General features: G+C 39.4%; 2 protein-coding genes and 1 pseudogene across 4 annotated transcripts; 1 reads left to right on the plus strand and 2 right to left on the minus strand.

Annotated features, from left to right (window-relative positions):
* Positions 1 to 1,937: 1,937 nt before the first annotated feature.
* Positions 1,938 to 12,708, plus strand: LOC122640757. Of its 3 annotated transcripts, none has more exons than XM_043834005.1 (4): positions 1,938 to 2,125; positions 5,375 to 5,543; positions 9,098 to 11,644; positions 11,681 to 12,708. In XM_043834005.1, the coding sequence occupies exons 1-4, from the start codon at positions 2,012 to 2,014 to the stop codon at positions 12,637 to 12,639; spliced, it is 3,789 nt and encodes a 1,262-aa protein (XP_043689940.1). In that variant the 5' UTR covers positions 1,938 to 2,011; the 3' UTR covers positions 12,640 to 12,708. The 3 variants fall into 3 exon arrangements, with proteins under 3 accessions (XP_043689940.1, XP_043689939.1, XP_043689938.1); XM_043834004.1 differs by having other exon boundaries at positions 9,098 to 10,289; positions 10,320 to 12,708; XM_043834003.1 differs by having other exon boundaries at positions 9,098 to 12,708.
* Positions 12,709 to 14,208: 1,500 nt separating this feature from the next.
* Positions 14,209 to 20,885, minus strand: LOC122640760 (organelle RRM domain-containing protein 2, mitochondrial-like). The gene is made up of 4 exons (XM_043834008.1): positions 20,522 to 20,885; positions 16,213 to 16,281; positions 16,029 to 16,135; positions 14,209 to 14,528 (listed from the first exon to the last, which is right to left on the minus strand). The coding sequence occupies exons 1-4, from the start codon at positions 20,805 to 20,807 to the stop codon at positions 14,424 to 14,426; spliced, it is 567 nt and encodes a 188-aa protein (XP_043689943.1). The 5' UTR covers positions 20,808 to 20,885; the 3' UTR covers positions 14,209 to 14,423.
* Positions 17,721 to 24,893, minus strand: LOC122640761 (annotated as a pseudogene).
* Between the last annotated feature and the right edge of the window lie 15 nt (positions 24,894 to 24,908).

Genomic DNA, 24,908 nt, shown 5'->3' on the forward strand with positions numbered 1-24,908 from the left:
CCCAATCTGAACCAATGAAACCGGCCCGAATCAGATCGGACCGAACTCTTAATGGTTCGGGTTCGGTTTGTTGATCCAGAGAGGTAAACAGTTTGGTTTGGTTTGGGCTAGCCCAACGGTGCATCGGTAGCCCAAACCGTTAGGCCCGAACCCAAACCGTTAGGCCCGAACCCAAACCGAACCGACCTAACCCGATAAATGAGTAAATCAGTAAATGCCTAATGCCCCATTGCCCCCTAAATGTGTTGTGATAGTTTCTCACTTTATCTCATATCCTTTGTTAGTGATTACCCAACCAATTGTATCCATAGGCCATAGGACATAGCATACAAAGATGCATTGTATTTGAAATATTTTATGTACTTAAAGGAGAAAGAGAAGAAAAATTAGCACTAACCGGACCTTACTAGTTATATAAAACCGGTATCAAACCGAATCCAAACCGATATCAACCCGTTATCATAAATCGAAACCGACACGAAACCAAACCGCACCGAAACCGAACATTTCTTAATGGTTTGGTTTCGATTTCTATAAAAGTTACACCGAAATCGAAAAGCCCGAACCGGCCCGTTGACACCCCTATCTTTGCACATGGGGAAGAGAGAGACATAGACTCATGGGAGTGTTGGTGTAGGCCGCACTCCCGGACTAAGATCTTTTTCCCTTTAATAAAATCTCAACCCGAAACCAATTATTAAGGGTTCGGTTCAGTTAGATCTATATGACTAAGGGTGTCAATTGGGACGGTTCCTGGTATTTGGGATGGGACGGTACCGGTACCGGTATCAAAAGTGCCAATCCCAGTACCGTCCCATTTAGTTAACGGGACCAAACCTAGATCCCAATCCAGATTACTAGCGGGATGGGACGGTACCGGTTCTTAAATGGTTCTAGGCACTGTAGAAAAAGGGAGAAGAAGTTTAATTGTTTCTAACAAGGCAGGTTTATTGGTGTTGTGGAATTTTTTCACTTTCATGAAATCTAAGTTGTCTACTACTTTTTATAAAGCAACTTAAATTATGAAATCATAGTTTTACTTCTTCAAACTCCCTAAGATCACATGTAATAAGTTTTTTATTTTTTTAAATCTAGAGAAGTCCTACAAAATGGAAGAATCTCGTTGTGTTTCCTCTTTGACTTTCCCAAACAAAACTCTATTTATCACACATGTCACATGGTATCTAGTATGGTATGAAGTACGAAGTGCCAAAAGGAAGAATCTGGTAAATGTAGTTGGTCGAGGGAGGAGGGAGTAGCACTGTAGCAGGTTCCGTGAGGAGAGACTTCAAGCTATGGCTGTTGACCTGTTGTTCCTCTTCATATTCAAAAGGCAATTAGTGAAATCTTAATGAGTCGCAATTCTAATACCCTTTCTTTTTTTTTTAAAAAAAAAGGATCTTATATACTCTTTCTTTTTAAACAGTACTAGTAGTTTCGGTACCATCCGGTACCTAATTGGTATTTCGGTACTGGTACCATTGGGAGTTCTGTCCCAGAACCGTCCCATCCCATTTATCATTCGGTACCCAAATCAGACACCAGTACCGTCCCATTTACTAATGGGATAGTCCGGTACTGGGTTTTAGCGGGATGGTATTGGGACGATTCCTGGTTCTGATCCCAAATTGACACCCTTATATATGACATCGATTTTCGACCGACCCATTGGCGAAGAGATTCTCTCTTTAGGTGAAGGAAAACTTAATCCGTATAATACTCACAACTTTTTATGTTGACAAAAATCGCAAATCAGGGGATTGTTTTCTCATTCCCATCCAATGGTTGAAGGCACGTTCGTGCACCACATACGGCCGTGCACGAAAACTTTTGTCAATCACAAATGAGTAACAGACGAAGAAGCCACAAAATAGACGACAAGGTACGATTTCACGGAGAAGAAAGGTCGTTCGCGAAGTGATTTTCGTTTTCTCAATCTTTGGGCTTTGGGTATTTATTTTTCTTCATCACCCTCGTTTTCCCGGCATACCATTTTTCTCTGCCGACGAAGATGTTGGAGAAGATCGGATTGCCGGCGAAGCCTTCTTTGCGAGGAAGTAATTGGGTGGTCGATGCATCTCATTGTCAAGGATGTTCTTCTCAGTTTACTTTCATTAATCGGAAGGTTTGTCCTTTTTTACTTGTTTGATCTCACGATTCAGGGAACCAACTAGGAATTGTTTTCTGATTACTCATATTTCCTATGAAACCCATCTTGCAAATAAAGTTGTTTCTTTTCCTTCGTTTTGTTTAGTGGACTGATTCTGATTAGGAAATCGAATTTCTCTCCATCGTTTTGATAACAAGTATAGTTTCTATAGACCATAGCATTTAAAACTTGGTTTTTATATCTTCTATTGGTAGCCTTCCTAATTTCGTTTGTTTTTTTCTTCTCTGTGAATCGATTTCAATGAGCATCTTTTGCATTTTCTTTGTATTTGTACTTGGTGAAAGGTTTAATTTTGCCTGAGGTTGAAATCAGTCGAGGTTTCAACATCAATATATAAATCTCTAACATCTAAGAAATTGTACAGTTAAATTTATTAAGTTTTCCACAAGCTTTTCTTTACTAAGTAGACAATTTTCATGTTTTTAAGAAATATTTCTATGCAGTGTAGACTTGTGATCCGTGGATAAAGATTTTCTTCATGTTAGACCTGTTGTGAACCATTTCCAGTGACTTCTATGATACTCATAGCATCCCAAATGGTTTATATATAAAACATTAGACATATTCCCAAAATTAATCATCCCTTAGATTGCATATTGAGGAATTCACCTGTCATTGAGTTGCTCCTTTGTTGTGTGGTGGTCCATGGTATGGCTTAATTGAAAAGTGGAGAGGAATTCATTGAGCTGTTCTGTGAGTGGAATAAATTAACAGTTTCATGATTTTGGGAAGTAGATTTGATATAGAATGACTCTGCCATATTTTTCTTTTTAACTTTTGAATTTGAGTAGATTTGTTGCTGACATTATAGTGCTTTTTACCCCAACTAGTTGGGATAAGGCTTTGTTGAGTTGAAAAAACTTTTCACAGATCCTATACTACAACAACAACAACAACAAACTCAGCCCTATCCCAAAACTTAATGGGGTCGGCTACATGGATCCAAACAAAACAAATTAAGTGAAAACTGAGTTCTAACCCAAAGGGAAAAGAGAGATGGGGAAAGAGAAGAGAAATGAAAAATAGAAAACGCCAATAAAAGATGGAAATAAATAGAAAAATGAAAGATGAAAGATAGTAGGAGGAAAGAGGCACAACCCAGCACGACAGGAGTACCTCAGCTAAATGGGGTCTGTTACATGGATCCTTGCCCTCCAATAGGCTCTACCCAAGGTCATACTTGGTATAAGACCTAGACTATGCATGTCCTTTCTCACCACTTCTCCTATGGTCATTTTAGGCCTACCCCTAGGTCTTTTAGCTCCTTCAATCGGAATCATATCACTCCTCTTTACTGGGGCTTCCCTAAGCCTCCATTGAATATGACCATACCACCTTAAGCGACTCTCTCGGAGCTTGTCATTGATCGGGGGTGATTCCCAAATCCGCTCTAATATGTTCATTACGTACTTTATCCTTCCCTGTTTTTCCACACATCTATCTTAACATCCTCATCTTTGCATAACTTATCATTATGACACTTCTTAAGTGCCCAACACTCTACCCCATACATCATAGCCGGTCGTACAACAGTCCTATAAAACTTTCCTTTATGGTTTAAAGGAATACGTTGGTCACACAACACTCTGGACTCACCTCTCCACTTCATCCATCTCACTTTAATTCACTGTGAAACATCATCCTCTATGTCACCTTCTTTACTTATGGTTGACCCCAGATATCTAAAATAGTCACTTTGCAGTATTTCTCTTTCCTCAATTTGCACTATATCCGTATCCATCATAGTGTGATTAAAATTACACATCATATACTCCGTCTTTGTTCTACTAATCTTAAAGCCTCTTGTTTCCAAGGTTGACCTCCAAAGCTCCAACTTAGAGTTAATCTCTTCTTTTGTCTCATCCACCAAAACGATATCATCAGCGAAGAGCATACACCATGAGACCTTGTCTTGAATGTTCTTGGTTAGATCATCCATGATAAGCGCAAATAGATAAGGGCCTAAGGTTGATCCCTGGTGTAACCTAATCGTAATTGGGAATTCTTTACCCTGACCTACCATAGATCTCACACTAGTCACCACGCCCTCATACATATCTTTAATTACATCCACATATTTACTTGATACTCCTCTCCTCACCTGAACATGTCTGATTAAATCTCTAGGGACTCGGTCATAGGCTTTTCCTAGGTCAATAAAGACCATATGGAGATCCTTCCTACTATCTCTATATCTTTTTGTGAGCCCCTCAATAAGTAGATAGCTTCTGTCGTGGATCTAATTGCCACAAAAGCCAAATTGGTTCACCGAGATATGAGTCTCTCTTCTCATACGGGCTTCAATAACCTTCTCCCAAAGTTTCATAGTGTGACTCATAAGCTTAATGTTTCTATAGTTATTGCAGCTTTGGATATCACCTTTATTTTTGTAGATCGGGACTACAATGCTTCTCCTCCATTAACAGACCCTATCTTAGCAATAATTTTCAGCACATAGTTTTAAAAGACAATCCTACAGGAATTGATTCAATTAGGACCATTTTCAAGGATAAGTGACAACTCCTTATAGCTCAGGTATTGTTGTGGTTTAAGGTACTGTATGATGAAACTTTTTGGTCGAGAGTTTACAGTGAAGTGGTAGATTCTACTACTCTCTAAAGTAGAAGTTTCGTGGTAAATTTATGTGGTAATATGACAATATTCTCTTAATTTTTTCTGTGTTCTACTTCTAATATGCAAACAGTTAGATGCACAGTGAGACGTTACATGGGTGTATTGAAAACCTGAAGTACTTGGTAAATTTGGTACAATAATGTTGTAGCTTTAACTTGGATATATAGCCATCTATTATGCATGTGTTTACCCTAACTTGCATCAACACTACCTTATTTCTATTCCTTATGTACTTGGTTATTCTGGCTCAAAAACTGGTAATACTTTAATTATGAAGGAATCAAGTTAAAGAAAAACTGAAACTCCTGTAGTTGATTTGGGGATCACAAAAATGCATAGATGTTGAGAGGAGTCAATGTCCTAGTCTTCTAGAAGTGTTAGATACACTGTTCCCAACAGTATTTTATTTGGATCAGTTAGGTCCAACATGGTTGTAGATGCTTTACTATCAAATGTGGTAAGGATTCTCTCACTGGTTTAGGCTTTCAGCCGGTATTTTAAGAGAAAATTTAGGTTGGCCTTTTTAAATTTTACTTTTTATTTCTGGATGTTAATATTCTGGATTTTCAGCATCATTGCCGCAGATGTGGGGGCCTGTTCTGTAACAGCTGTACCCAGCAGAGAATGTTTTTACGTGGCCAAGGTGACTCGGCAGTTCGGATATGCGATCCTTGTAAAAATCTTGAGGATGCTGCACGATTTGAGATGCGACATGGCCATAAGAATAGAACTGGAAGAGGTCTGTTTAAATAACTTGATTCCTGAGTTAGTATAAGTCATGCATATTGAAGCCTAAAATCTCTGTTGAAATGTGTTTTAATATTTTAATTTTCACCTGTAAATTTTATAATTTTGTTTCTATTACATCCTAGGTACTTCCAAGTTCCAACACACATTTTAATGTAGTTGTTCATATAATAGATTTGGGGGGGGGGGGGGGGGAAGCATTTGAAGGAGATAAAAATCACCAGGCTTATTGTCAGGCATGAGTTGCCTTTATTCTTCATTGAGTATGAGGAGTTTAGGGACTTGATCTCTTCTTACCTTTTTCCAGATTACTCCCATATTAGCCGAAACATATAAATGAATTAGATTTTGAAGTTTTACAGTATGGAGAGTAAAGGAATCAAGGATTTGCTTAAATCCTTTAATAGGAAGTTATCTCTAACTAGTGACTTGTGGACATCCATCACCAATGATGAATATATTTCTTTGACTGCTTTTTTCCGAAAAGAAAAAAAGAATTGTTGTTTCATATTAAATCTAATTATTTAATGGTTGTTTTTTGAGCCCAAGCAGTAATCTAAAGGTGGCTGGGGGTTTGAGATTTGTCTGGCTATGCCGTCAGGGAGAGTAAATTAAACCTCTGGCATCATTCAGAAACATAAAAAAATTTCAAGTTGGGCTACAGGCGCCTCTTTTATTAATAATTCAAGCAAAACAGCAGACTGGATCCCTCCTTGTATGGGGAAGGAGTTCTCTTTAGAATATAACAACAACAACAAACTCAGCCTTATCCCAATTTAATGGGGTTGGCTACATGGATCCAAACAAAACAGAGTAAGGAAAACTGAGGTCTAAATGAAAAAGGCGGATGAAGAGGAGGGATGGGAAAAGGGATGAGAAATGTAAAATGGAAAATGACAGATGGAAAATAAAAGAAAAAGAAAAAGAAAAATGAAAATAAGAAGAAAGAGGCACAGCCCAACAAGTCAGGAGTAATCTTTACAATATAGTAATCCTCAAATTAGGAACTGAATACAAAATAGAATCTCATTTGGAGGTACTTAACAAAATAGAAACAGTCACTAAATTAGAAACTATTACTATATAGAGGAGAATCTAAAGAAAAATAGATGTTATTAAAGTCCCCCACGCAAGGACTAAGAAGATGGAGTAGTTTGCCTCATCTGGCCCACGATAGTGGACCAAAGGCCTGGCTTTTGGCTGGCTGGCTGGTTGAGTGGGCTGAGCTTGATGGGCTTGCTGGACCTTTCTTCTCTTCCTCTGATAGATTGACGCATGAAGAAGAAAAGGACCAAAATTGAATTCAGTAAAATTTATTGTTCATGAGTTACTGTTCACGTGAACTGTAAGATGGGCCCCCATATGGACATCTGGCATGCGAAGGAGTATATAAGCTGATTTACCTCCTATTTTAGTTACTTTCTATTTCAATGTAATAGCTAGTTAGCTAGATTTAGTTTCTAATTTCAGTTTTCCAGATTTAGAAAATAGGATTGTGATGCAGGACATTTGGTGGCTGCTCCTACTAGCCCTAGCTGAGGCCCAATTAGATACTCCCAAGAGATACCATCTCAGGCCCAAGCCCAAGCCCTACCAGCCCTGCATTTAATTTTTATTTAGTTATTGCAGTGTAGTTAGTTTTATTTCAGTTTATTTTACAGGACCAGTTTCTTTTTTTCTTTTTTACATGTATTTCAGTTTTCATTTTCAGTGGCAGTGTGGTGGGCAGTTATAACCACCCCACAGCAAGTATGTAGACATTTATTTTCTTTAGAAGGGCTACTACAGCCTCTTTGAGGAGAGATGAATGATGGAATAGAAAAAAAAAAAGGATTCTGAATCTTCTTCTTCGCCCCCCTTCTTTTATTGGGTTTCTCTCTCTTTAATTCTTTTTCCTTCTTTAAATCCCAAATTCTGCTACTACATCTCCTTTCTTTTTCTTCTCCCTGTTCTTTTAATCCATCCCATCAGATTGTCTTTTATTTTTTAGAAGTTTCCAGTTTTCCCATGCAAGGGAGGCTTTTGATTGTAGCTGATTTTTGTTATTGTAAATAAAGAAGGGCTGTATTCAGCTTCTAATGAATTTGAAGAAAAGAAATTAAGCTTTATGCTTGGCTGTGAGATTTTGCTGAGAGTCAATTGCTCTGAGAGAGAGCTATGGTGAGAGGCCATGGGTGAGAGACCCTTCTATCTTCTCTCCTCCATTGCCCTTCTTCCCCTTTTCTGTTACTTTCTGGATTCAATAAGGCCAACTGAGGCCTGTTCTGAGGCTATTGATTGATCATTGATCTCTGAAGTCCTCCAAGTGCTGGTTCACAGAAGCAGGAACTCCACACCTGCAGACTCCAGATCTGGAAGATTTCTCTCAGCCACTGCTGCTGCTGTAACTCTGCAACTAACCATTGAAACTGAGAGATATTTGGGGCACAACAACCCCTTATTTTTACAAGTCTGAACCAGTACCTGTACTTGAGTTGTGCCTGTGATCCTGACTGGGGTTGGATAGTTCTTATCTAGCCTTACATTATCCTCTCCCTAGCTACATCAGCTCTCCTGGGCTTAAAATGACAGATTCTAATGTAGGACTGGTTCACAAATAGACAACTAGGAACCTATATCTCATAGGATCACTCTATACTGACAGCAGTAGGTTACAGCATGTAAAACCAGCAATAGGAAAGTAAGAACAAACCTAACAAGCAGCTAAAATAGGGTCTTTGATACTTAGGTTAACCCTAGGCCTGGTAAGTATACTGTCAATAATAATTAATGCAGTTAAGATTGTCCAATTGGGTCCATTGGGCCTCAGAAGACTGTGTTTGAGTTTGTTAGGATACGTAATAGCTAGATAGAATTCTGTTTTGAGTCTATTTACTTTATCTTTGCACCTAAGGGTTTAAAAAAATGGTTCTCGTATGATCTGGACTCCAACAAGAAACAAGTGGAGCCCATAAAAATATGTACTGCAACCTTATGCAAATTTGTTTTGATGTAAAACTTGTTAATTTGACTTCACTTTAGGCTATTTTTACTCTCGCTTTCATAACTTGATCTCAATTTATTTGATCGATTAAAATTTTACACTTAAGGTCAGCTTGTCAGAAATGAAGTAAGTTAAAACAGCCAAAAGTGAACATAAGGCAACAAAATTTTACCCTTTACTTCCTAACAGTTCATTGAATTGCTTCTCTTTTTTCTTTTTCCGTATCACTTTTCATTTCGAACCAACCGGGCCTTGACTACACTTCTAACCAAACATAGCCTTAAGGTTCTGTTCTTCTGTGACGGAACTTCCATGTGATTACTTTTTACTCTTCGGCTCCTTTTCTTTTCCTTCTCTACCATTTAATCACCTTTTGACTCATTTCTTGGGAATTTTTTTGAAAACCTCCTTTTGTTTGATAGTAAAAAGTTCCTTATGTTCTGATGTGGAAAAGTCCCCTCTTTATTTCTCTGGTATATAGATAAACACCAAAAGTGATATGCTAAATCTTCATATTAAATTGGTTCAACTTCTAATGTTCTCTTCTCCTCTCATTTCTTCAGGTGGCCCAACACTGACACCAAAATATGAAGATGAATTTCTAAATCAGATTCTTGACAGTGATGGAAAGAACTCATTGCTATCGGGACAAGAATCCATAATTAAATCGACCTCTATGGGAAGTGCATCTTGTTCAAGTCTAAATGATGAAGCTTTCACTCAGGATGGGGAAGGAGGTTTATCTAGGAGTCACTCTGTTGATACACATGGTAATGCTCTGAGTGAGACAGGATCTACCAGCCCAGAGGAGTTGCGTCAACAAGCACTTGAAGAGAAAAAGAAATACAGAGTTCTCAAGGGAGAAGGAAAACCTGATGAAGCTTTAAGAGCCTTTAAATGTGGCAAGGATCTTGAGAGGCAAGCTGAAGCTTTAGAAGTTACATTAAGAAAGAAACGCAAGAAGGCCGTTTCTTCTAGTAGTCTGGCTGATTTCCAGAAGGTGAAAGATGACTCTAATTCTAAAGAATCTGGCAGAAAGAGTAAAGTTTCTCCTCAATTAGTTAAAGAAGGAAAGGTTGACCTTACTGCTGAACTCAGAGAACTGGGATGGTCTGATACAGATCTTCATGATGCAGAAAAAAATCCACCAAAGATGAGTGTGGAGGGTGAACTGTCTGCTCTTCTTCGAGAAATGCCTCGAAAACCTAATTCAGGTAAGGCAGCTGGTAGCATTGACAAGTCCCAAGTCCTTTCTCATAAGAAGGCGGCCCTTATGTTCAAGCGAGAAGGAAAGCTTGCAGAAGCCAAGGAAGAACTAAAAAGAGCTAAAGTCTTAGAAAAGCAACTCGAGGAACAGGAGTTATTGGCTGAGGCTGATGATTCTGATGAGGAGTTATCTTCTCTGATCCATAGCATGGATGATGAAAAACCAGATGATTTCTCAATTAGCATTGGGCAGGGTCTTGGTTATGGCTTTAATGACGTTGTTGACATTCCTGATAATGTTGGTCTTGATGGTAACTTTGAAGTGACAGATGAGGATATGGATGATCCAGAGATGGTTGCAGCCTTGAAATCATTAGGTTGGGCAGAAGATTCTGAATCTCATACAGTGCCACAGACTACTCCGAGGGACAGGGAACTTTTACTAAGTGAAGTGCTTTCTCTGAAAAGAGAAGCGCTTAACCTAAAACGGGCAGGTAATGTTGCTGAAGCAATGGCACAGCTAAAGAAAGCTAAAAATCTTGAAAGGGAACTTGATAAGTCCCAGTTTCAAGATGAAATGGTAAAGGGTTTGACCTCGAAAACTGCTGAAAATCCATTGAAGACAACGGAGGTGGATGCAGGAACTAAGGTTTCACACGATATAAATCCTAAATTCCCGCAAAAGAGTAAATTAGTGATTCAGAAAGAACTTCTGGGTCTGAAAAAGAAAGCCCTCACTTTGAGAAGGGAAGGACGACTAGATGAGGCCGAAGAGGAGTTGAAGAAAGGAAAGGTCCTTGAACGCCAACTTGAAGAGATGGAGAGTGCATCGAAAGTGAGGTCCACTGAGACGAATGTTGGTGGCAGGGACTCTGAACCAGCATACAAACACCAAGACATATCTTCAACTTTGGTTCTTGGAGAAGAAGGAGATGAAGAGGATGTGACAGATCAAGATATGCATGATCCAGCATTACTTTCGCTGCTAAATAATTTGGGATGGAAGGATGACGAGATTGAACCTGTGAGGTTGCCATCGAGACCTGTCAAACAGATTGTTGGTCATTCTGAGCACATCACTGGTCCATCTGAAACTGAAGCCCCTTTTAGAATCCCAACTGTGGGCCCAAGAAAAAGTAAATCTGAAATGCAAAAGGAACTCCTAGGCTTAAAAAGAAAAGCCCTTGCTCTTAGACGCCAAGGAGAGGCGGACGAGGCTGAGGAAGTGTTAAGAATGGCAAAGGTATTGGAGGACCAAATGGCAGAGATGGAAGTTCCAAAGAGTCAGTTGCCTGGTGACCTTAATAAGGAACCTGCTGGTGCTGGATCTTTGATTTCTGAAGAGAGACATAGAAACAATTACTCTGTGCCAGAAAATAGAACCACTAAACTCCCCCTGAGGAATCTTGTTGAGGATGAAGATAGTATGACAGGAGATATGCATGATCCAGCATTTCCTTCAGTGTTGAAGAATTTGGGATGGAATGATGATTCTGAACCTGTAAGGATGCCAGCGGAAGCTTCAAAGCAAATTGTTGATCATTCTGGACATGGCACTGGCTCTCCAGTAATCCAAGTCTCTTCTGAGATCTCTGTAGTGGCACCAAGGAGAAGTAAAGCAGAAATCCAAAGGGAGCTCTTAGGGTTGAAAAGAAAGGCCCTTACCCTTAGACGCCAAGGAGAGGGTGAGGAGGCCGAAGAAGTCCTGAGGATGGCAAAGGTATTAGAGACCCAAATTGAAGAGATGGAAGCTGCAAAGGAAGTCCCGGTCAGCCCTAAAAAGGATAAGGAACAGGATGGTCTAGTTTCTTTGGCTGTGCAATCGCAAAACCAAAATAAAAAAGCACAGGAAACTTCTAGGCCAATATTAGATGAGTCTCCCACTGTGGAACTTTTTCATCTGGCTAATGAAGAAGTGGCAGAACACTTGTACCTTTTTCCTCAATCAGGCAAATCTCTAAACCCAGTTGATTTGCTCACTGGGGATAAGTGGGAAATCTCTCAATTACCTGCTGAAGAATTGGAAAGTAAAAGAACCATTAAGAGTACTGACAAGGAAGTTGGAAGCAGGGATGCAGTTGGTTCAGAGATGAGAGAGAAATCAGTTCCCTTAAGACCAGCCCATGAAGTGAATTCTGTTCTTGAGCCCAATCTTTATAACAATAACAGTCATCTGCAACAAGAGATAGTGGCTCGCAAAAAAAAGGCAGTTTCTTTGAAGAGAGAGGGGAAGTTAGCAGAAGCTCGAGCTGAACTGCAGCAGGCCAAGCACCTAGAGAAGATTCTAAAAGAAGACCATACCCAGGCCGCTGCAGGCCCTTCTGGTCCTTCAGTTTCTACTACAAATGATGCTTCTGTTAGGCAAGAACAGCGCAAGACATCAAATCAAGGTCCAAAAGCAATATCAGGTCGTGATCGTTTCAAGTTGCAGCAGGAATCCCTTGCTCATAAACGTCAAGCTCTGAAGCTAAGAAGGGAAGGTCGGATACAAGAAGCAGAAGCTGAATCTGAATTAGCTAAGGTTCTAGAGCTGCAGTTGGAAGAATTATCTGGTCAAGATTCATTGAACAACAGTAAATCTATCAAGGAGCCAGAATCAGTGGATGATATGGGTGTAGAGGATTTTCTTGATCCTCAACTTTTATCTGCCCTCAAAGCAGTTGGGTTGCATGATGCTCACGTTGTTTCTCAGGTCCCAGCAAAATCAGAAGCTACTAAACTGAATTCTAGTACGAGGGAAAGCTCCTCCAACCAAGAGAGAAGTCAACTGGAGGAGAAAATCAAGGCAGAGAAGGTGAAGGCACTTAATTTGAAAAGGGCTGGTAACCAAGCTGAGGCCTTGGATGCACTTCGGCGGGCCAAACAACTTGAGAGGAAGCTAAACTCTTTGGCTTCATAGCTTAATAAAATCCTATTCTGTAGTGTAATTTAATGTTTTTAAACACTTAAGAATCTGTCGAAGAAGGAAGGGGAATTTCCCCTGAGCTTTATTTGTAGACAAAAGAAAATGGGAGAACGAATGTATGAATAGTTACAGGTTTGACCAATGTTTGCTTTTTAATCGAAAATAGATGAAGTCACCATCCATATCTTCATGCCGCAAAATAAAAGAAAAAAGACGAAATGATAAAAGGGTTGAACCGTATTATTCTATACGAGTATATGACCATGTTTGGTAACATGAACTAAACATAGAAACGAGTAGGAACCTTTACACACAAGACCATGGTTTTAACCTTTTAAGCATAAATCTAGAACATCTATGATATACCAGTATGCCATAGTAACATTCAAGTACATAAACGTGCTCTATACTCAAATTAAGCAAATAAGACCAGGGTGTTAGGAACCGGTATCAGTATCTGATATGGTATGGATGTGGTATGTCTTGATGAAAAATGTCGTTTTGATCTGGATTCGGTATTCATATGGTCAATATGGATCGGTATGGGCGATGGTATATTAGTATCAACGACGACCGATACCATGAACTAAAAGGGTTCTCTTCTACTTTGGCGAAAGTTCGAGCATCGAAGGATTAAACGAAAAAAAACATAAATTTAAAAGGGTTCTCTACTTTCGTTTTGAATGAAGGAGGAGCCATACAACAGTGAATCTTGGAACTAATCAGTGATGAATGATGGATCACGTTTGTGGACATGAATTCAGTTATCCAAAACCAAACCGGGTTTTGAAGTCGAACAGTATTGGGTTAGTTTCTTTGGGTTTTGAATTCAGCACGTTTCTCTTCCATTTTCCAATCCAGATTGAACCGATATGCCAGGTCTGGCCCAAATAAACCTTAATCGGATTAGTTTCTTTGGTGTTCTTTTCAGCTTACAACGACTATAAAGAGGCATCCCCAGAGATGTTTATTCGGACTGGTTTCTCTGACATTCTATTGAGTTTTGAATGACTACGGTTGATGTTGCTAATCCAAACTATTGCATGTATACAAGCCTCTATAGACCGGTCACATTTTGAATTTCAAGCAGCAGTTCAGTCATATGGCCAACTTTACATTGCAATATTGCACTCTTTCCTTTGTAGTTTGTACTTGCGATGGCCTAATCAGTCAATGGAGCTCTTGTTTTCAAGGAAAACTTAGAAACCTCCATTTAATTTGAATCTTGGCTCCTTTTTTAGTTTGAACTTTGAATGGCATAACCAAACACGATAAAAGGTGCCATTATAACAACCAGAAAATTTATTCTTCTCAGATTTCAATTGCTTCCAAGTAAAAGACACAAATAAAAAAACTATAAATACAATCAACATAATTTGACATTTTATTTAAAAGTTTTCCTTAAAAAAAAATTAAGTAAAAACAAACAAGATCCTAAGAAAAACCAATTGAGTATTACAAGAAGATAAAGAAGTAACCCAGAAATAAAAGACCAATTGTTTTTCTATTAGAATTCGTATGCTCTCCCGTTTTTCTAGCTTAGTTTCACGGTGTAATAGTATGTTGTAAAAAATGCTAACCCCACAATCATAATAAATAGCAAACACAGAGTCCCAACACAATTGACAATACAGTTTGATGGAATGCAATCCTAGTCCTCAATCAGTTCAACTCGTTCAATGCCGTCCAGCAGAAGATACTATGCCAGGTGATAGGAGACATTTGAACTCTCATAATGCAAAACATGGGGATGAAAAGCTTGCTCACTTTCAACTGCGTCAAGGACGGCCAAATGGAGGAACTCCAGCATTCTCCAAAGGTGGCGACGAGGGTGGTTCTCTAGGTCTTGCATACTCCGCAAAAATAACCCATCCATCAAGAAACTAGCCAACACAAATACCAAAAAGATGATAATTTGATAATTGTTAGTAAATCCGCACATATTGTAAAACTAAGCAATATGCAAATCATAAAAATGCATCACATTTAGATCAACTTATTATGGCCTGGCTTTCATAAGATGGTTTGGGTTAGGGTTAGCAATATCCGCTCTCATCTGACAGCCTCTTTTGATGTGTACATGTTCAAATATAAACTTAGTGGCAGACTAATTGGGTTAAATAAGGAGTATCCAGATCTTACTCCAATAAACCACTCTTCAGTATTTTATAAGTTTTCAACTAATTAACATCTTTAATGTTACTAAGAGCTCAAATTAGGGCTGCAACAGGGTCGGGTTGGGCCGGGCTTTATAGAACCCTAGCCCAACCCTGAGTCCCCTTTGCTGGGCCCAGATCCAACCCGACCCAACCCTGACTCAGAGCCTGAAAAATCCGCCCTTAGGGTCGGGCCGGGCTGACCCTGATTGGCCCTAATCATGGGGAGGGGGAAGGAAATGCATGGGCTAGAATGGGCCGGGGAGAAAATTATCAATTTTACGTAAAATAACACTATAATAAAATGTATTATATCTCTTATTATCTTTATATATAATATATTATATAACAAAATGTGGGTGATGTTTAAAGTTTATAATATATATATTATATCAATATATATATTTTATAGTACAACTTAAAACAGGGTCGGGCTGGGCCGGGCCAGGCTTAGCCCAAGGCCTCAACCCTGACTCAGGGCCAAATATCTCAGCCCAGACCCTGTTTGGGCTCAGGGCAGGCCAGGGCGGGTTTGGGCCGACAGGGCCAAACTTGCACCCCTAGCTCAAACCAATTTTGGTTGGCCTCAGGTTGATCATACAGTCCAAGTTTTCTTACAACTACAACTTGCTCAATTATTTAAGTGCTGCTAGCTTTACCATTTAATTTTACTAAGAGCTCAAACAAACTTTGGTTGGCCTCAGCTGTGATCATACAACAAAGCTTTCTTAAAACTACAGTTTGCATTAATTATTAAGTGCTGCTAGCTTTACCACTAATGTTCTTTAACAACATTCAATTACCAATGTTTCTACAATTGTTTGAAACTGGTATCAATTGACAGGCTATTGAAAAAGACATTCTTGACCTTTTCTTTCTCAAAGACCTACTTCTTGAATCTATTTAAATAAATGTTAACATTTCACTCCTTAACAGAGCTTCCAAGAGACATACCAACCACTATTTTTCAAGTGGGTTTCTAAAGTACAAAATGAGGGGTGTACAGTTAAAAACTATGGTAAAAGAGGAAATAAATCTAAAGATCCCCAAAAGTCCATGGTATATCCTGTAATCAGATTAAAGGCACATAGTATCTTCAGCCAAGAACAGATAAAATCTTTTTTCAGTCTAGCCTGTAACTTCAGTTGTATGAAAATGAAAAACCTAAAGAACGACATTATGCACTCATCGCCATCAGTGAAGTAGATGTTTTTTATGTTATGTTACCTTGCCATCCATGCCTTCTATACCTTTTGCAGCCTCTTCTAAAGTGCCATAGCGAACAAAACCAAACCCCTTGGAATATCCTGAGACACGGTCCGTCACAACTCTGGCTGCAAATCACAGATAGATTGAAGCTCAATATTCAATTGACCAATCTAAAGAATACTTTAGGAACCAAAAAAATTACCATGAATCACTTGACCAAATTTTGAGAAGGCATCTCTAAGTCCTTCTGAAGTAGTACGTTTGCTAAGCCCTGCAGAAACATCATCGATGAGGTTAGAAATGTGAGTTAAAATCACTTCATAAATTACAAGCTTACTTTAAATGGGAGAGGAGGAAAAAGGTCATGTCTTGCCATCATATGACATATTCATGTCATCCCAAGCAATTAAAGATTAACACATGAGAACAACGAATTCTGAAAGAGCAAGTTAATGGCCATACTACAAGAACATACAACACAGTGGAATAAACAAAGAAAACAGAAATAATGAAGTCCCAGATGGATTAGGAGAGAGAAAAGCAGCTGTTCTGGTTATATAAGAAATCATAGTAGCACTAGGCTTGCAGAAAAGTGGAAATTTGGGCACTGGGTTCCGAGTTTGTGGGATAAAAAACATATCACTGAAGGCAGAAAAGATAGAATTTAAGGGTTCCTAGTTTGAAACTGTAAGAAGTTCAAGAGGGGAAACAGCTAATCTGATGAGATGAATGAAAACATTGATTAGCAGTATGGAACTTAGGTTATGGGTTTGAAGAAGATGAGCATGTTTTGGAGATAGTTCTTTGATGTGTTGAAAGAAAAGTAAAGGAAACAAGCTGATAGTGAAGGAATATTTGAGAAGAGAAACAGAAGAGGGGACAAATATCTTTTCGAAATCTACCTGGATACTGCAGGAGTCCTCATACACACAACGAGGTTATGAACCTGAAGAGAGAGCTCTTAGCTGTAAACTTCAATTTTATTTGGGTGAGAAAAAAGCTTTCTACTACACACAGCTCTAATTATATGTCACTACTAACTCCTAATAAAAACAGGACTGATTCTTTTAAACTATAATTCAAAATCGCAAACTACAACTTTTACTCAGACTCTAAATAGCTAGACACATAAATAAACAATCCCAATACAAAATTGGATCCCATTATGGAAAATACATTTAAAAACCACTAAGCCCCATGGCCAGAAATATTACAAACTATCCTGTAAAGGTAATCTTTGAAAAACTCCCTTTTGACAGAACCCAATTAAAGAACTATTTTAACCCAACATACTTCAAACTAAATCTTATGACCTGAAATAAAAAAATACCCTACTGGTGAGGCCACAAAGAGAAGGGAAAAACGCAACACCAACTCCACCCCCAACACACCCCCCCCCCAAAAAAAAAAAGACGGCCAAAAGTACATGATCCACCATCTTAATTCTCAGCAGAATTTCAAATGGTTGTCTACCGTCTAAGAAAGAGGTAGCATGTACCTGGGGAGTGCTATGGTTTAGGATAATGGAAGGAGCGAACTTGTAGGGGAAAAAGGGTTGGCTTTACAGAGGAAGCCTAGCCTCTTGGCTTAATTGAGGAAGCTGTGCCTCATTTCAAGAGAGATAATTTCGGAGTTCCCGAAAGCAACTTCTTCCTTCTTTACTACCAATAAATAGAGCCTTACAACTCCTACTCCAATAACTTCTGTAATTCCAATGTTCATACAAATTACCTACACGTTACAATAACTAATCATAACTTCTCCTAATAACTTATCCTACCATAACTACCCACAACTCAACTTCCCATCTACACGTAACATTCCCTCCCCATTTGAAAATGTCGTTGTCCTTAGGGGCGAACAAAAGTGGTTGTGGTGAAGCCGGATATGCACCCAAACTACCAAGATCGCCTTCTAAATATTGGGATGAAGGGGCCCCAACTTTATACCCCTGTTAAGGCCAGGATCATATGGGAAGGACAGGTTGAGTGATCGATAGGGCTTTTCCCAAGTATCATTCTGAAATTGATGATGTGGTGGTAGTGCAATGGCGATTCTACCATTAAAACCAGAAAACAAAATCTGATTCTCTAAGTCGCTTTGGATAATGAACCAACAGGGAAATGAAATAGTAACCTTGAGCTAAATTGTTCTTGTCCGTGAAATTGTTGAATACAACATCAAGAAGTCCTTCATAGCCTCCATCTTCAAGAAGCCATCCATAGTCATTCTGATTAGAACGCTCTTCTAAGGGTTGTTCAAAGGACGTTGCAACGTTGTCAAACCTTGTATGTAAGAGTTGGCGCATCTACATTTGCTTGAACATCCATTATTGGCTGGCCCTTATACTACTCATCCGAGCTTCAATCAGTTGAAGACATTGCTTATTGGCCATGCTTGGCTCTATATTTTGAGTGGACGCTCTCAAATTTTTGCCGACCATGAACTCAGTGAGTCAGTGTTGGGTGGTTGAGTACTCAGCCTCTCCAACAACTCATCGAATCTCGAGAGAATTTTCTGTTGTCCTTGAAGTATACGAATATCTCCTTCCAGTTTCTCCACCCTCTGATCCATAACCTGCACTGATTCCAAGCTGATATGTATGCAGGTGTTCCTTTCTTACCTATCTTGATAAGATGAATGATAGAGAGAAAGTGGGGAGTCAATACAAGGCTGAGGTGTTGTAGGAAAGTGGGAAACCTGACCTCTCTACTCAAAGAGTAGTTGATTAGGGATCAAAGTCTCAAGAGAAAAAATTTAGATAATCAAGCCTATTTCTCAATTTATTCGTTACTATCCATTTAAATAAAGCATCACAAACGGTTACAATAACTATCCCACTTCAAAATAACTACCTTAACCCTACTCCCATGTAACTTACCCACATACAATAACTTTTCTCACTACTCCCAATTAGTTACAACTCCTACTAACTTGATCCACTACTCGCATGCAATAACTAACTTAAACACACGTAACATCTTCCTTCCCCCTCAAGATTTGGTCTTGTCCTCAAGACCCTGATCTAGGAATGGCCTTGTTCTGGGCTTTAAATCTTCCCATGTAGCTTCTACAGGAGTAATTGCTTCTTCATCAAAAGCCTCAAGTAAAAACAACTTCTTTTACATCGATGTCCAGGAACAAACTTCTCATTGCAGCTATAGAACAGACCCTTCGTGTGTCTCTCTTGCATTTCAGCAGGTGACACTCACCGAACTAGAAGAGTAGGGCCATTGGAGGTTGTCTCCTTGTTGGGGCACATTGCCGTTGCAAGAAGTTGTGAGCTTCGTATAGACGGGCTAACCCAATAGCAACAAATATGGTTAAAGGTTGCCCAGCCAAAACGTCTGCCTTAATGTTGTCTTTTAATCCATTGATGAAGCAACTAACTTGGCGATTGGGAGGAAGATACCCCACCTTGGTTAGTAACCTTTCAACTTGGTATTTGGTCATCACTCGAAGAAGCAAGAATCGTTAAAGAGAAGATTGTTAAAGAAAACAAAATTTTTAATCTTGATTCGATATATCATGGAAATTCTTTGTGTTGGGTTTTAGGCCCGGTTAATGTGGATTGATTTATTGGGTCAACATTGAACCGGGTCCACTAATTGTGGGATTAACTAACCCAGTTTATTGTGGGGTTAGACTAGGGTTAGGGATTACTATTATATATAGTAGCCCTAGGTCCCTGTCGTCTGCCAATTCAATTAATCGTAACTTTGCTCACGGAGTTACAGAGGGAAATAATTATTGGGGAAGACGGGAGAAGTCTTAGGGCGCAGTAGAAGCGATGATAGATCTTTGGAAGATCCACTGTTCATAAAGCTTGGATCTACTAAAAACGAAAGGGAAAGGAATGCGATGAGTTTTTTTTTATTTATTATTCTCATGGATTGTATTCTATCATTCATGAAAGAATTAGATTAATCATGTAATTCGTTATGGAACTCTAACACTTTGGGCTACAAAAATAAAAAAATTCTTTGGGGTGGAACAAAATATCTCTCATTTCCCCTTCGAATATATTTTACTTTTTAATTTCCAAAAGAATGTTGTTCCCATGATCCTGATTCAGTGTATGCTCCTATCTACTGATTAAAGAGATGACTATCACGAACGAAGTAATCTTTTATTTTAATCACATACACGTGAATATTAGATGCCTAACCCAACTAACCCTTATCTTAGCTATTGGATTTGGTCACGAATCCTATTCATCCATTCCATTCTACAAATGCACGACTTAGCAATTGGCAATTAATTAGCACCGGAAGTTGAAGGGGAAAAAGAAAGATAACATAATTCTTTCCAACCAAAACAGCAGAAGATACTGACAAAATTGCTAAAACCAACATGGATACGAGCAACACTGATCACGTAACTGACACAGTAATTCAATTTTCAATAAAAACCAGGGAGATCAGATAATGATCCTGATACGATATTTAATAAAGACTGTAAAAGAAAATCAATAATGAAGCACGGTTAGGGGAAGAATGAGAGGAGCGTGCCTGAGACGAAGAGGTTCGTGGAGGGCTCGGCCGCAGGAGGAGCTGTATTAGCAGCGGTGCTGGGCGGAGGATTGAAAGCGAAGCTCGAGAATAGTTTTCTCATTCCATAAGGTGCCGCCGCATCTGCTCTCATCGCCATTCCTTTGCCTGAGACGAAGAGGCTCGTGGAGGGCTTGGCCAAAAGAGTAGCTGTATTAGCAGCGGTGCTGGGCGGAGGAGCGAAAGCGAAGCTCGAGAATAGTCTTCTCAGTCCACGAGGTGCCGCCGCAGATGCTCTCATCGCCATGCCTTTCTCTTTCCTTACCACTAAAACCTCTCACCCTCTCCTTCCCCCGCAACCAAACCAAGCCACCCAAGTTGGGATTTTTCAGAGAGGAAAATAACGAGTGAGAGCAGAGACCTCTTCTTATATGGCGAGACTGGAGGAAGATTTTAATGGGATCGAGATCAAATTACTTATTTACCCTTGATTCTAGGTATAATTGATCATGCTGTTAGTGAAAAGACAAAAAAACCCCAAGAGTCCCAAAAGTGCAACACATATGGGCCTGGGCTTCAGCCTTCAGCTGATTCCGGATTCTCTAACCATGTGGAGTAGCAGCCCCACATGCTCGAATCCAGCTCCTCTCTAGGGAGCCCAACGCCGAGGGAGTGCCTAGGGGGGCAGTCGATCATCGGGATGTGTGCAACACAACCCAATGGGTGGAAATCCCCTGAGCACTAGGCTCCCAGGAGAAGAGCTCAATCCCACATGCTCCACCCTTTCTGACATAAAAGTCAGAGGGGGTCAGATGGATGGAGATTCTATTTCATTGGCCCTCCCTCATATGGGATGCCATCTCACATGGATACAGGATCTAGACTCGGTTTGGTGGATGTATTGGTCTCGACCCATATCAATATTGTTCGATTGTATCCGATGCGATTAGACCATTTTACCATCAAAAGTATTGGTACCATCGATTTTAAATCATTTTACCCTCCAACGATATCGATCCATCGATAAGATACTGATACCTTGAACTTGTGCGTGCGTGTTTCATCGTTTTAAAAATCAGAATTGGATTAAACGAATCAGTCGATTTGAATCAGACGGAATCTGGCCAATTCTTGCTGATCCAGATCAGAATTGGATTGGAATCGGCTGAACAGAATTAGGAGTTCAAGCACAACTGTTATCATATGAAATCAAAACAGAGAATGTAAAGAGATGGATGAAGCTGCTTATATCTCCCAACTGCTAGAAATCACATTGACAACTCAAAAACTGAAACCTTCCAGTCCTTGATCATCTGTGATATAAGCGAAAAAAAAAGAGAGTAAGGAACCGATGCAATGATGCTGTTTATAATACTTTGTCTATGTATACTGTTACACATTTACATTTATCCCCAATAAGGTTTGTGTAGCTGAAGCCATATCACATTTTTATTGACTCTCATGACACTGAAAGTAAACCATCATCAACATGCTTTGAGTGAGTTACAGGGCTCCCAATAGTAATAAGTTTAACTATCAAGGACAATTCATGATCCTTGCTTTTGTTGCTCTCTGAATCAAGTCCATCTCCATATTGGTATACACAAAGTGATGTTCGGGCAAGATTTAAACAGAATTGGACAAATTTGTGGGAGAATGGAGATTTAGTGATGGGTTTGTTCATCAATTTCCATGTCTCCATGATTCTGTCTCTGATGATTTTGTGGGAGAAACTTTATGCTCATGCATGTAACAATGGATTGATGATGAAACATCGCCTCTCTCTAGCTCGGCCTGCATTGAACCCAAAAATTTATTTTCTTTTGTGATTTACTTTATCAAGATTTCTCAAGAATGGAGAGAAATAGAGGGAAGAGCAAGGCACCGATGAAGTGGCTAGATCATTCGATAGCCGAAAGATCATGGAAGGACCAAATATTAGATCTGGGTTGCTCCCCAAGCATTCACGTACTTCCTCTGTAATCTCTTGTCCTGTTGCAAAAAAGGCATGGACAAGAAATACTATCCCAGAAGATGAAACCCATCCATTCTTCAAGTACTCCTCTGTAGATGGGGTTGTTCTTGTTTGATACCACTTGGGCTTCCACAAATATTGCATTAATGAAATCAGCTCACTGAGACAAAATGAAATTGGTTTTTAGTAAATTAGATCACAAGTTCCATAGGATATCCCAACCCTGTTCCTTGAGAATGTCATAGGCCATTTCATTCGTGGTATTGAAGAGAGCTAAGAAAGACATCTTGATGTAGTCAGGAAGTTCTTTCATTGCCGGCAAATCCCATCTGAAACAAAATAAAAAGGAAATCATTGTTGTAATCATATATATACTTGTGATATCATGACCACAGAGCATATCAATCCAAAAGGATGTGGGGGGAGGGGGGAAGAAAATCAGTCTTGAAAATGATAATTTACTCAATTTGTTAACTAATACTAACCACTCAACTGCAGCAGTGAAGAGCTCAAGTTCATCTAGAGAGCCATAGACATCATAAATGTCATCTATTATTAGAACAAAATTCAAAACTTTAATTAGCCAGTTCCTACAACGCTCATACTGAGGCTCATAGGTAACCCCCATGCTCCACAAGAAACTCTCCACTAGCCGGTCCCTTGCAAAGCTCAATCTCTCTACTAAACCCAGATTTCTCCACCATCTAAATATCACATCAAATTATTCAATTAGTACATGCCACAGTAAACAGAGAAGTACAATGACAACCATTCTACAGCTTCATTGTTATTTCAAAAACCTCATAAATTGAAGAGGAAACATTTCATGGAGTTTCTCCATTATTAGTACTACAGGTAATACCTACATGAATTGCATGGTATTTTAACTCTCTACCATCATCCACTATTTCTTTGGAACAGCAAATCACATAATTGTTTAAACTAGGTTCAGCTTTGGGTGAACTTGGATCCAATGCTCAAACTCTTTAGACCTATGGCTTTCCATAAGGCTATGACAATGAAAGGTCAAATCCAAAAGATAGTCATAGGGTTTTCTCTTTCTGTGAAATTACCAATGCCTTGGGGAATATTGAACAGGATTACTAGGGTGACTCAAACAGAAATCCTTCTCTTTTAAGTTTTAATTGCTCTAGTATATTAGACCCACCATGTCTTAGTCTTACCTTGATGCATGTCTGAGATTTCTCTGATGAACTGCTTACACCATGTTGAAGTTCAGCTTAGCCAATTCAAGAATGATAAGATTCATATCCTCTTCTCCCTGGTATGCATCAATATACCACCTAGTTTCTGGCCTAAGCATTCTCCAGTGCAGGGTATCCTCCAAGGAGTGTTTCACTAGATCCTCAAGATCAGAGTCTTTTTAGTCCTTTATGTCTTCAAGATGTCTATTAGTGAAGTCTCTAGCCTCATCCAAGATGCTCTCACCTTCTGCACCCAAGTATGAAGCTTCATACCAGCTCAGCATTCCCATAATGTCATCACAGAGTGACTCCTTCAACTTTCCCTTCTCGTCCAAAGACTACATTGGGGGACCAGATACCCATATTGCCTGAGGAGCCTAAAATGGAGAGCTGTTGCATATAAATCATCCTTGATCCATGAATCTGAGTTGCTGTCGTTGTAAATCCCTTGCCGGCTTCGATCAATATCTTTCTTGAAGAGGTATTCCAACCCTAGCCTTTGAAAGACATCGATCAACTTAAGCTGAGCCTAAGGTTCAACCTCCTTGTTGAGCATAACCCTTATATCTTCTATCAGTTCCTTAGCTCGCGTTTTGAATGCATCATCCTACATAATAATGGACTGTTCTGTGAGTGTTAAAACTTAGGCAGGGCATACCAGAGTTGCCATGCCCCACCTCTAATAGGAAAAAAATTTCCTGCTACACTTGTAGCAGGAATGTTCCTTCTACAAGGCTCGCAGCCAAGGAAATGGAATAATTCACTTCCCCTTTGGATTCATAAATACCCTCCTAGGTTTTAGTATTTTCTAAAATACCCTTTAAGATTCCATTTCCTTGGCTACCAGCCTTGTAGCAGCAAAATTTCGTCCCTTCTAATACCACTTGTTAGGATTTGGGTAAAATTTATCCATAAAGGCTAGCTTTTAAAGAGAGGGTGTCCGCCTTAGAAGTCTTCATAGGAAACCAATGTGAAGAAACTATGAAATCTAAATGGGTTAATGATAATAACCACATAACCAGTATTGTAACAACTCGATGAAATCGTAGTCCCAAATGGTAGGTTGGTAGACAACTGATGGCTTAGTTTCTTCTGCTTGGAATTGGATGCTAGCAACACATTGGACCTGCAAATTCGATCGCACACTGCATGGATCTCTGAGTATGACATACCGAATAGGTTGCAGAGAAACAGGGGAGGAGGGAGGGTTCAAAGCATGAAGATGAAG

Source organism: Telopea speciosissima, chromosome 9, assembly GCF_018873765.1.
Source record: "Telopea speciosissima isolate NSW1024214 ecotype Mountain lineage chromosome 9, Tspe_v1, whole genome shotgun sequence".
In the NCBI taxonomy this organism is placed as follows: Eukaryota; Viridiplantae; Streptophyta; class Magnoliopsida; order Proteales; family Proteaceae; genus Telopea; species Telopea speciosissima.

Coding starts and splice junctions, on each gene's coding strand:
- LOC122640760 (XM_043834008.1), bottom strand. CDS start 20,807: ATGGCGATGAGAGCATCTGCGGCGGCACCTCGTGGACTGAGAAGACTA. Junction 16,136..16,212: donor ATTTGGTCAAGTGATTCATG/GTAATTTTTTTG, acceptor TGTGATTTGCAG/CCAGAGTTGTGACGGACCGT. Junction 14,529..16,028: donor TAGAAGGCATGGATGGCAAG/GTAACATAACAT, acceptor TGTGTTGGCTAG/TTTCTTGATGGATGGGTTAT.
- LOC122640757 (XM_043834003.1), top strand. CDS start 2,012: ATGTTGGAGAAGATCGGATTGCCGGCGAAGCCTTCTTTGCGAGGAAGT. Junction 2,126..5,374: donor TTACTTTCATTAATCGGAAG/GTTTGTCCTTTT, acceptor CTGGATTTTCAG/CATCATTGCCGCAGATGTGG. Junction 5,544..9,097: donor TAAGAATAGAACTGGAAGAG/GTCTGTTTAAAT, acceptor TCATTTCTTCAG/GTGGCCCAACACTGACACCA.